General features: G+C 38.3%; 1 protein-coding gene across 6 annotated transcripts in view; it reads right to left on the bottom strand.

Moving 5' to 3' along the window:
- The window catches only part of ATP8A1 (ATPase phospholipid transporting 8A1), a 250631-nt gene that overhangs the window by 74516 nt on the left and 162495 nt on the right, over positions 1–13620 (bottom strand). For all 6 annotated transcript variants that reach the window (XM_032135949.2, XM_032135950.2, XM_032135948.2 and 3 more), the window contains one exon: positions 2077–2249. In XM_032135949.2, coding sequence (XP_031991840.1) covers positions 2077–2249 — 173 coding nt within the window. The remainder of the gene's footprint in view (positions 1–2076; positions 2250–13620) is intronic.

The raw sequence follows: 13620 nt of genomic DNA, 5'->3' as shown, positions 1-13620 counted from the left end.
AAATAAAACTCAGTGTCTGCGTAGGGACCTCATGGTCTTGAAACATGCATAAAACAGAACCGAGGGAGGAAGGGCCACACACATCTTTATAAGCTCGGTTTCAGAGCTGAGCCGCACGTGCATGGCAGGGTGTGATTCCCTCCCAGGGGCCTGGGGCCTGGAGAAGCCCTGAGGTCCATGTGACTTGTGAGCATCCAGAACAAGGATTTCGGGAGGGAATTTCACAAGCACAGAACATATTTTTTCTCCCTTGACTCTGCTTTCTAGTTTTTCTCTCCCTCTGCTATTGTTTAATTTTGTGGTTCGACTTTTTGAAGAATGGTGGGAGGTACTGTGTTAAGCAATGCTTTAAGAATGAGGCTCAGCTGCAATTACTGCAATATGAAAATTGGCCTCCCACATCTTTCAAACCAAACTGTGATTTGACTTGAAAGATACATGAAGGAGAGCAGGTATCAAGTGTTACTCATCTTTTATGTGTCACACTGTGCCCAGCACACAGAAAGTAGGCACATAACAGATGACTCTAGGGAACTGGCCATTTTATCTAAATACTTCTGTATTCTGTTTCATGTTGTTTCCAACTAGGAGCCAGCAATCACAACACTTGTGCTTTTGAGCAATCTTTTGTTGATTCTTATGATTCCATTAGTGAAAGTGATTAAGTGACCAAATCTGGCACATTATTCTGATGAAGTGTCAAAATTGAACATTAGTCACAGTCAAGATATTTGCAAGGAGTCCAGCAAAATCACTGTAAAAGTAAATTTTAAAAAGCATGAGAATACCACAGTAAAAATGAGTCAAAACAATTTCCAATCTCTTTATGATTAAGCAAAGAGCCTGATGACTAATATTAAACATCTGTACAATATACTGTCCAAGAACTTTATAGTAATATTATTTGTTAATACATACCACAGAAAAGAAAAAGAAATTATATGACTAAAATAATTAGGCTCCTGGGAAAGATAAGCAACTGTTAAGTCTCTGAATATGGTATAATTTTATAGGCTAAAATGATGCTTATAAAGGATATTGAGAATAGTTTAAATTATATTTCAGAAAGTATATCTCAACTGAAACTTAGGAAATATCTATAAGGTATAGCTTATAATTCATAAATAATATCATATACAAAATATTTAAGTGAATAAACCCAGACAAAAAGGGTATAAAAAGCATAACTTTATTAGTAAATGTCTTTTTAAAGAAAACGATAAAAGCACATAGAATAGTTTTAAAGATAATACCAAAAGCACAGATTCTGAGAAATCTTCCAGAATCTCTGCTAACATTTTATGTCCCAGGAAGAGAAGGCAATTTGAGAAATTGCTACCCAGGATCTAGACTGATCAACTCCTAAGATTCAATAGTGAATGACAAAGGGGAAATCCTTAGTTTTCATGGTGATCAGAAAAGAGGAGACTGGGCATATTTATCATATTCATGAACCTACTTTAGGTCTTAGGAAGACAGAGTTTAAACAATTTATACGTAAATATGGGGAAGATTCCTTTACAAAAGACACTCAGGAAGGACTGGAGCTATGTCGTTGACAAAAATGCATTTCTATGAATTAGGCCTTGATGACTCAAGAGATTTTAATTTAGGATATAGGCAATTTTATAAATTAGAGGGCAAAGGAATGTATAGTCAATAAATACCTCTCAGAAAAATGCCCAGCTATTTGGAAAATGATTCAGTTTGCATCTTTCAACATGCTATTTCCCCAAAATAAGTCTTAGCAGCTGGATCAAGCGTTTAAATGTAGAAAACAGGACCTTTAAAGAAACGACCCAGGTGAAAATGCAGGTAGATAATGAATTTTAAACAAAGATAATGGCAAGAAACCTGTCGATTCAAATGAGGAACAATACTTGTTAATGATTGTTAGGACTCACTTTTTAAAACTAACAAATTCCATCCCAGTTTCTGAACCTCGAGTCTTGAGTGAACACATTAGTAAGTAATCTAAATTTGTAAACTCTGGATTACTTTCATTGATGTTTATAAATCAAGAACTTAGATCAAGTCACTCTTTACTAAAATCTGACAATGATAAGGAGAACTTACCGACAGCAAATGACAGCTTTGCATGACAAAGCTAAGTCCAGGAAATACTGTCGTACTCCAAAGGTTAAGGCATATTTGAGGGTTTTCCCATCAATTATAAGAGCAAAATCATTCTCTTTCCGGAGAGCATCACCAAGGGTAGTACAGTGACGACTGAGAGTTTCCCTTGTTCCCTGGAATATTAAACAAGCAAAAATGCCATCAACATTTACCCCCACTTGTTCTACTACGATGCCTTAAGGATATTTGGCAACTACATTTAGTTATTTTTAGTGCTTTTTATGTTTCAAATTGCTTTCACATACTTCCAGTCATTTGATTCTCACTAGCCCTTCAGGAGCCCAGACAATTGTTATCAGAAAAAGTTAGTTACTTGATTGAAGTCACACATCTGTTCCTAGCAGGGTTGGGACTAGACTATAAGTCACCCGTTCCTCAGGTGATTCTGTAGTCTTTGCTCATTATTCTAACCACGATTGTTTGAAATGCTTGTTCCCTGGTGCCGTAAAGAAATAGCACTTGAACATAAATTTATTTAGTAAGGCCATTTTTACTTTTTGCAGAAAGGGTACACTCGCCAGCAGTTTTGCCATGAGAGTACACTGAACAAAGGAGACAGGGTCGTTTATAACCTGACACGTTCACCCTACTGCTGTGTCCGGTTTCCATTGGCTGGAATGGGACCTCACATTCTGTATTTGTCCCGATTGGCTAGCAACTTAGAACCTTTTAAAAGAGGCAAAGGTAAAGGAGAACAAAGGAAGGAGGAAGTAACTTGTGGAATGCTGAGAAAGGTAAAAACACTTTTAAATAAGGAAGAGGAACAGGCTATGACCTAATGCTTGCTTGGACCAGTGTAAGCATGCCAGGGCAAATATTTAGGCTAAATTGTGGGAGCTAGGAACATAAAGTACATTGATTTATTATGGCTAGCATATATTTAAGAATGTTAGCACAGGTCTTTGAATAAATTTTGCTTTTAAGAGAAATTACTATTTATTCCTAATTAGACGGGGAGGAAAGTCTTTGAAGAGGAACCTCTACCTTACTTTTTACACGACCATGCAATCGCAATACTGCAAACATATTTTCAGTAAATTATTTTGTTAAAAAATTGTGTTAATTTATGAGCTAGTCAAAGTTGCTTCTCTATGTATCAAGGGAAAAAGTTGGGGAATATATGCATCACGTAACTATGTTTTGGTCAACAGACTGATTATCCCATGGTGGTCCCATAAGATTGTGAGACCATATTTTTACTGTGCCTTTTCTATGTTTAGATATACAAATACCACTGTGTTACAACTGCCTACAGTATTCAGTACAATAACAGGCTGTACGGGCTTGTAGCCTAGGAGCAATAGGCTATGTCATGTAGCCTGAGTCTGGAATAGGCTATGCCATCTAGGTTTGTGCAAGTACCCTCTGTGATGTTCACACAATGACAAAATTACCTAATGTCATGTTTCTCAGAATGTATCATTTCATTAAGCAAACTGTAATTTAAAATAATTTACAGGCATTCTTTCAAAAATCCTCAGTGCTATTGAATGTAACTCCTAGTAACTAAGAGGAAGAAATGCACAATCTGTAAACTCTTGCCACTTTTATGAACTGGCTTTTGTAATTTTAATCATGATTTCATGATGTTGTATTTAGTTGGGGATGGTGACCTGTGACTTGGTAATCTTGATGGATCAAATAAAAGAACCCCTTCTATCAATGAAGAGTTCACTTTCAGGGACAATAAAAGCCTTTAGTGTCAAGACAGCTTTGTTCACCTCAACTATTTGTCTCCCTTTGTCAAGAACTGCTTTCCCAGCTCTTCAAAGGGATAAAGTTTCAGTATATTTAGTTTTTCTCCCCACATCCTATAAATTCTTCCTATAACCTAATGGAGCCAATTTCCTATTTCACGAGAGCCCTACCATGGTGAAGAAACACAACATTGGCCTGGCACAAGGAAATATAATGAGTAATTCCCCTCCTATCAGATTTCTGTTCCGAGTGCTAAGCCTACAGTGATTTATAAAATAAATACAAATATACATATTTATATAATAAAATATACCTACAATAAAAATACAGTACACTTATATAACAATTTTTATTATGTTCATGGGATTTACAATTATTGTTCTAATTTAAGCATGTCGTTTTATATATATATATATATATATATAGTCATTGTATAGTTATTTCACAGAGAAGCAAAGGCATAGGTAATTAGAATTTTATGTTGGGGATTTTTGAAGGTGTTTTTACATTTGTATGCAAATGTGGTTCACACTATGTTCTGGAATATCAGAATCCTTTTACCAAAATAATAGAAGCAAGTTGAACTATAAAGAAAGACTGCCCAACTTTCCTAATGCTGAAGCTTCACTTAACAGTTGCCTCCATTACACACAGTGACACAAAGGACCACCATATAGCAGCATTCTTTGCAAACTTTTCTGCTCACACTTTACATCAGGGGTGGGGGGAGAGTAGCTGTTTTAATTTACAAGCCTCACCCTCCTGTTTCCTGCTGGAAATTTTTGGCCCAAGAGGACTTAAAGAAGTGAGAAATGTTGGTAATAATTCCACAAGCAAAATTTACTAATGACAATCTATAATAGATTTCCCCTGGATTATCTTACAGTAAATTCATATAGATTAAATGAACAAATAAGTCAATGAACTGATAAAAAATATTTAGCACATACTACACACTAGGCACAGTTCTGAGGGCTACACATAAGATGCAACATTTAACTTAACACTTGCTACCACCCTGAGCAGGAGGCACTACTGTTAACTCCATTCTGCAGAGGAGAGTTTCAGTTCCTTGCTTAGAAATATGTGGCTATTAAGTAGTGACATCAAAGTGAGAATTAAATTTCTGCAGTAGCTTTTTTCTATACAATCCAGCAAAAAAACAACAAACCAAACTTCAGACAGTACCAGGCACAGCAAGTTAGAAATGGAATGCCAACACCAGTCCCTCTGTTGCTTCCCTTGAGCCCTCATCATCTGTCTCTCATCTTGTCTTTACCACCAACAGAGACTTCTCTTCATAAAACAAATTTAAAACACAAATCTCGTCTCTTCTTGCTTTAAAAATTTTCTAGGGCTTTCTACAGCTGACACAATAAAGTCCAAACTCCTTAAAATGGCATGTAAGGCTTCCTACATTCTGAGCCTAACTTCCCTTCCCAGTGCCCTTCACAATCTTGGTTCCTTTTGTTTCCCTCTTCCTGGAATGTCCTCCTCTCCAGAGGATCGTCCGCTGCCTTCAAAAACCCTCCCAGGTTCAGTCCAAGCTACCAAGGGTAACTCATTCTACTGCAGCAAAACCCTGAGTTTCTTGACAGGAAAGACCGCGTTAAACCTGTTTCCCAGCAACAAAGGCAGTGTCTGCAATTACAGATGCTCAGGAAATACATATTTATTGAATGAGAGCATTGATAAATGCTGATTTCATCCCGTTGGCAATGCTCCATTTCCCCCTTTATTATCACTTCTGATTAGAGAAAGAGTGAGAGAGAGAGACACACAGAGAGAGGTCTTCTCTTTGCTCCCTAATTTTCTAGGGAACAAATAATCCATTACTTTAACAGACTTTCAAACAAAGGCATTGCTCACTAAAATGCCTCTGTACTTTCTTTTAAGCTATTGCCCAAGTGATTTCTGAGCTGAAAACCTGAAATGAAACCTGAGACGGACCTCAGGAGGACTTTGAATTTCTTGAAAGCTCAGCTGCAAAATAAGACTGAAAGTCAAGTAAACCCCAGAACCGTGAAACGCCCTCATGAACCAACGTGGGGTATGCAGTCCCATGGTCCCCACTCTGCCTCCTTTCTAAGGCATTCTCTAACACCTTAAAATTTATTGAAAATTCTCTAAATTCATGACATCAGTACCCCTAGGTTTTGTTGGTGACTATCACAGATCTCTGGCAAATCAGAAGGCGTCAAGAGATGTGATAGAAATAACATTTCAGAAGGTGAGTCAAAAACTTCTCACAGTGAATTCACTCGTCAGCCCACCTAGGGTGCAAGGTAACAACAACAACAAAAGCTGCAAATATTTTCTCATTTTAGTTTATAGTTTTCTTTTGTAAGCTCCGTTGTTAGCTGTGTGCTGCCAGTTATATTTTATCCTTATTTACTGCCGGGAGTATTTTCAAATTCTTTTATTTATGAAACTTTATTGCTTCTCCCCTAAGTTCAGGAGCCATACTTTATGGCTGCATTGCATTGAAGCTTATCTCCTGTAGCTAAGGATAAATTTATTACTATATTAGCTGTTGTTTTGTTTTTTTGGCTACTGAAGGGGGAAATTTTTAAATATTGAAACTTAGTGACTTGTAAAAGTGAAAATATAGCAATGAGAAGCTAAATCAGAAAAAGGATCAAAGACCACAGGCTCAATGAAATAAAAGATCTCTATTTCCTTGTTCCGCATATTTTCACTTGTGGGCTGAAAGTCCACGAGCATCAGAGACATTGCAAGGTAAAGGCAATTTGGGGAGATGGACAGGTAAGAGGAAAGGCTGGGGTTCAAACACTCAGCCAGGCGAGGGAGGGAGCCACAGTGGAAAGTGAGATTCTCGTGCCCCTTCCCTGACCTGCACCCTGTGTGGTCATTCTGGACAACCATTCTGCTCTGCTCTTCCCATACCCACAGCACCACACAGACAGAGCCCAGTGCTCACTGGAAGCCCTTAGCCTGAACCTCCTACCATGCTTTCTTGCCTTGCAAATTCACCATTTAGGCCACATCCAACACAACCTCTGGGTTCTGTTTCATTAACACAGAAAAAAGCCACCTCACTGCGAGGGCAGGATCTACTACAGCTCCGTCTTATGTGGCTGCTCATCACCGCTGGTCTAGTCTTTTATCCATGCCTAGTGGATTCCATGTTTCCCAGAGGCTACTCCAGACCTTTTCTTCTCTCCTCAAGAGTCCAAATTTGGCCCCTGTCACTTCGGCAAACATTGGCCTGTTTTGCTGAGAACATTTATACATTTATAGCAGAAAGAATTCCCTTAACTTTCCTTCCTTAACCTCAAAACTTCCCTTTACCTAATCCCCTCTAGTTCTTGAGCTGGGGTAACAGCTGCCTTCTCACCTTTGTTTCTTTCACTTCTCTTTGCATCTTCATTCTCCCCATTGGCACTGTTTCCTTTTTCTTTAAGCCTACCTAAAAGGTCACAATTTTCTTATTCTAAAAATAACGAACAAATAAACCAAGACACATTCCCTTGACCCTACTTTCCCTGAGTCCTCCAGGTGACATCAATACCTCTATCTTTTGGATCCCTGAAATACTTCATTTACAGTATACTTATACAAGGTAGCATGATGTCGAGTAGCTTATCTATTTATGTCTATATTCCCTTTGGAACAGAGGTCTTTGATGAAAAGGTAATAAGAGAATAACCAAATTATTAATGATTGGAGAATATCTTATAGGAAGTTAAAGTGGTTTTCTTGTGTGACCATTTTAAGGATTGTTTTCTGCTGCCTGTAAAACTCCTGTATACTCTTAAATACTCTGATTTAGAATAAAGAAAATGCTAATGTGCTTATCTCATAGAGAAAATGAAAAAGAGGTAGTTATGATCTAGCATCTACTTCGGTCTCAAATATTTTAAATTGTCTAATGAATGTAATACAATATATATTAGATCAGCTACTTAGTCTTGGTTGTAAAACAGTGGGCCAAGGAGAAATAATATTTATTTGGTTTATAAGAAACATGCTTGGGAAATAAAAATAAAGTAACATGCTTGGCAGATAATGAGGCCAAGTAGAATTCCTCACATTGAATCATTAAGATATAACCTGCCCAAACAGGTAATATGTTCATATAATAAACTCCAATAAAATAATGTAACAGCAATCTTTGAGAAATCAGAGACTAGCAGCTTTATGGCAATCTTTTTCATTAATATTGAGGAAACCCTTGATAAAAAAAACAGGCCTATATCATAAACGTGTAGCCATAAAAAAAGTGAGATGTGAGGGTGCCCTAGACAATGAAATCTGACACAGTTTCATAGTGAAATAAATTAAAAGCCCTGATTTGTTTGGAAAGTATCATAGCATGCAAGCTGTCATTTTCATTTTGGCAAAACTCTGCTTGGAACAAGCTAACGAACCCACAGGCCAGATGTGCAAAGAACATGTGAGGCCACCTAAGGACTGTGTTTTTGATGGCCTCTAAAGTAATGCTGCAGAAAGCACCTGCATAAAAATGGTCCTTTTCAGCTTTCTAGCTGAGGTTTACAGGAAAGACAGTATTACTTAGGAACGAATCCAAGGAACACCCTAGTAGAGAATGTGGAAACATCCCTAAGGAAAGGAAAAGCAAAGCCTCTAGCATTTGACTCGATGACTGGTTAGCCAGGGGTTCACAGAGCAGAGACGAGGTGAAGATTATGGGTAAATAGTCCGACATGAAGCAGCTAATGGTAGTGGCTTCCAGATCTTGCTCTGAGGCTGCAATTACTTATTTGTGGCTTCAGTAAATAACATGTGCTCTCTCATATATGTCCCAGAGGGTGTCTATCAGCAAGGCTAACCCTAAACAAAAAAGTAAAAGGAAAAAGCCTGTCTATACTTATTTAAAGTATACTTTGGCATTTAGGTCCAAACACAAACAAGTATCCAGCATCTTATGTTACAAGGAGGATTCTATTCCCAGAAAGGAAAAAAAATTCAAAATTCTGTGTTATACTTTGAGTTTCAGATACATCATTTAATAATGTATTTCTATTATGGAATGAGGGTCTGTATCCTGCCAAAATTCATATGTTGAAATCCTAACTCCTGTTTTGATGGCATTAAGAGGTAGGGTCTTTGGGAAGTGATTAGGTCACGAGGGTGGAGACCTCACGAATGGGATTAGGGTCCTTAAAGTATTTCTGGAGAGCTCCCTTCTTCTTCCATCATGCAAAGACACAAGAAGACACCGTCTATGAACCAGGAAGAAGGCTCTCAAGAGACACCAAATCTGCTGCCACCTTGATCTTGAATTCCTTGGTCTCCAGAAATGTGGGAAACATACTTGGTGTTAAGCCCCCACAGTCCACGGTACTTTTGTCAGCCTGAATGAACTAAGACAATTTTGTTATTCTTGGATTTGCTATTTTTCTTCATGAGTTCACCACCAGTTAAGCAAATGAGCATACGATCTGAACTAACAACAAATCACTTTTGGAAGATATACAACTTTCACCTTTGTCAGAATGAACATAAGTTCAGGAAGCCTGTGCTTCCCTCTACAGTATCAGCAACACAAGTTTCTGTTTTCACTTCCCTTCCTTAGAAAGGAAAAAACGCAACAGAATGTTACTAAAACACCTTCAGAAATCTTGCTGAACAAAGATGGTGACTCTACTGAAACGAGGTAACTGGAGGCGGAGGCAGAGCCACTGTGACACAACTCTTTATAGCTGGTCAGCAGACACACACAAATTACCAGAGTGTAGAGAAAGCAGTGGTCTGCCTGTATCATACAGACGTGCAGCCATAAAAAAGTGAGATGTGAGAAAGTCCAGGCTGGCCCGTGAGAGTGCATACAATGGTTCTGGACACTGATAACATTTGAAAATAAAATGTCACATTGTAAAGAACTAAGTTTCAGAAGTCGAAATAAACCCTATGGCTCAGAACTCCAGGTTTTCGTCAACTTCAGGTGGATGTACAGTATGGTAAAGATAAGCTAATCAAACATTTTTCACCTTCTTAGAAAAGGGAAAATTAAATGTTATTTTGAAAAAAATTCCCTAATGAATGATAAAAGTTAAACAAGAAATAAGAAATCGTTTCAACCACTTACTTAAGACAGCAAGAACTCCAAAACCCTTTTGGATCTTGGGCAGCTACGTGGGCTTAGACTTCTAGAAAGGATTATATCACACATATCAAAAAGTATTATGGGTAAATTCATTTCATGGCCTCTCATAAACTCTTCGCCAGAGGTATGTATGTATTTCAATGTACCTCCTCATGATTTAATGTAATTTTTTTGGTTTGACTGACTCTAGAAGGCCAACTGTGTGGTATCAGAAAGGTTTCCTCTGAATCCTTGCTCTGCCGCGTACTGGCTGTCTTTCCTCAGGCAGGTGACTTAACTTCTCTGAATCACATTTTTCTCATTCACAAGATTGGGTTACTATCTATTTTGTAGAGTGATTATAGTGATAAGATGTGCTAACTCCTTTATTTGTGAATAAAGTGCCCTGTCCAGTGCCTGGCATGAAGTGACATCCAGGAAAGGCTAGTTCTGCCCTTCCTCTGGTATCAGGTCTAACAAAGGTACTAACAAGAAATGTGCCAGGCACGGTGGCTCCCACCTGTAATCCCAATACTTTGGGAGGCCGAGGAGGGCAGATCATTTGAGGTCAGGAGTTTGAGACCAGCCTGGCCAACATGGTGAAACCCCTTCTCTACTAAAACAAAAAAAATTAGCCAGGTGTGGTGGCACATGTCTGTAATCCCAGCTACTCAGGAGGCTGAGGCAGGAGAATTTCTTGAACCCAGGAGGCAGAGGTTGCAGTGAGCTGAGATTGCGCCACAAAAAAAAAAAAAAAAAGAGGTCAGGCTTGGTGGCTCATGTCTGTAATCCCAGCACTTTGGGAGGCCGAGGTGGGTGGATCACCTGAGGTCAGGAGTTTGACACCAGCCTGGCCAACATGGTGAAACTCTGTCTCTACTAAAAATACAAAAATTAACCGGCTGTGACATGACAGGTGCCTGTAATCCCAGCTACTTGGGAGGCTAAGGCACGAGAATCGTTTGAACCTGGGAGGTGAAGGTTGCAGTGAGTCGAGATCACGCCACTGCACTCCAGCCTGGGCGACAGAGTGAGACTTCATCTCATGTTACTGGGATAATTTTAAGTTTTCTTATGAAATCTCCCAATGGCAATTTTATTTCAATTTACCTTTTGACTGCCAACATTCAATACTATCAGCTACTTCTGGAAACCTGTCTTCTCAATCTAGGAAAGATAGCATTATCTAGTCTCATGTGACATATAGCTCTTTGTACATGGTAGGAGGACAAATATTTATACAACTAACCACTGATTTTATCTCTTAATTTCTGTCTCCAACCTGATAGAATTCTTAACTGAAAATAATTGGAAAGTTATAAACTGACGTGGCATTTCTCTTTTATTATCTATATGGTTCTGCATAGGTGACCACATCAATGTATGTATTTGGTTTAAAATAATTAATTATAAAGACGACACCTAGGGTTTGTTTTGCTGACATGCCCTTCAGACACAACACCATTGAGTTCATTCTTAGGTTTTGTTTTTAAAGCAGAGAACTGAACGTTTATTGGGAATAAAAAACAAAAACACCACCAGCACCTCACTTTAGTTTGATAAGGCTCTACCTTTTAAAATCTACTATAAATTAATTTAAAATGTCAAATAAGAGGATATCTATAAGAATCTTAAACTAACACATATTTTATTAGCTGTTTTGGTGGTTTGTGGCCCCACCTCATCATCATTTAAGACATGAGGTATTTACAAATTTATGGTCCAATAATGTTTCATTCTGTCTCTACTCTTACACTCTCCAAATGTTCACACTTTAAAATTATGAATTAACGGAACATTCTAGGAACATTCTTAATAATACATTATGACCATATCAAGTATGGACAATGTTAGCACGTTCTTAAAGAGTGAGTTATGGCTCCCATAACAACACATGGATAAACCATTGGGTATTACTTGCTTTTCTACAATGTGTTATTGATTCAGTGGAACACTGGGCATTCCATATACCCCTACGCAACACATATATCAATACTCCTCTAGCTACTGCAGGCGGTAGTCAAAGAACGTATGCCTGAGAGTAGGGAGAAACTACATTCATGTACAACTGGCCCATTTAGTATTCATCCCAGTCAGGATCACTAGCTCTCTTTGACATGGTTCCCTTGCAACCTCCTGACACACTATAAAATTAAAATTTATTTTAAAAAATTGTATTTATTAGTTTTTTTAATGTAGTTTTTGATCAAAAAGCTTTGGTATTTCCAAACTCCTAGCCCGTACTAGAACATAATGTTGAAAAACATATGTGTATAGAATTAAACCAATATAAAGTAATTTTTCCAAAATGGGTAAGGCAGACAGAAGGTGAAGTCATTAAAAACACATGGTCAAAGAGGTCCTCCAAACAGCTTAGTGGAAGGTGGCCAAACGAACGTATTTAATCAATGTATATTGCTAAAGATAATGGGGAGAGGAAAAGAGAAAAAAATTCCATGCTTTGCTGATACACAAATATAGGTTTCCCAGGACGGGGGTAGATATGGAATACTGTAATCGAGGAAGTGGTCCAATCTCCCAGAAGGGTCATGCCATCTGAAAAAGGTCAAGGGTCACAAAATGGAGGCAGGTACAAAGAGGAAGTTGTAGTGCTGGGTAAATTGTTCTTGGCCCCTCAACAGAGGTTTGAGATTTGGGATTATGATAGGTTCCATCAGGGAAATAACTGCTTGTGAGGCATCTAGTCTCACTTAGGGTACAATGCAGAGAGAGGCAGCAAAGTGCTGAATCTGTGTCCAGTCTGTGTTTCAGCATGGGGGGTGGGGACATGTAGCAAAGACAGACAAATCCACGGAAAGGAAGGAAGAGTGGGATGAAGGATATAATTATATAATTTAAAGAGTTTTCTGGATAAAGGCTTTTACCAAAGCCCCCATGGTAATTATTTTAAACCACCACTGAAAGCCTCCTAAACACTTATTTTGACTTTGGTATTAAATATTCTCCAGTGGCAGCAGTGAATGCAGAAGGAAGCATGCTGGGAGGAACTGGGTAGGCAGACATCCAGTCTCTCTCATTGCCTTCAATTCAGCCAGGAAGAGGCTGCTCAGAATATACAACCGGCTTTCTCAAAATAAGCAAATTACCAAAATCTCCTTAAGCTGATAAGCAACTTCAGCAAAGTCTCAGGATACAAAATCAATGTACAAAAATCACAAGCATTCTTGTACACCAATCACAGACAAACAGAGAGCCAGATCATGAGTGAACTCCCATTCACAATGGCTTCAAAGAGAATAAAATACCTAGGAATCCAACTTACAAGGGATGTGAAGGACCTCTTCAAGGAGATCTACAAACCACTGCTCAATGAAATAAAAGAGGATACAAACAAATGGAAGAACATTCCATGCTCATGGGTTGGAAGAATCAATATCGTGAAAATGGTCATACTGCCCAAGGTAATTTATAGATTCAATGCCATCCCCATCAAGTTACCAATGATTTTCTTCACAGAATTGGAAAAAACTACTTTAAAGTTCATATGGAACCAAAAAAGAGCCCGCATCACCAAGTCAATCCTAAGCCAAAAGAACAAAGTTGGAGGCATCACGCTACCTGACTTCAAACTATACTACAAGGCTACAGTAACCAAAACAGCATGGTACTGGTACCGAAACAGAGATATAGATCAATGGAACAGAACAGAGCCCTCAGAAATAATGCCACATATCTACAACTATCTGATCTTTGAC

The sequence above is a fragment of the Hylobates moloch genome, unplaced genomic scaffold, assembly GCF_009828535.3.
Source record: "Hylobates moloch isolate HMO894 unplaced genomic scaffold, HMol_V3 SCAFFOLD_17, whole genome shotgun sequence".
Lineage (NCBI taxonomy): Eukaryota > Metazoa > Chordata > Mammalia > Primates > Hylobatidae > Hylobates > Hylobates moloch.
This window is presented reverse-complemented; position numbering and strand designations above follow the sequence as displayed.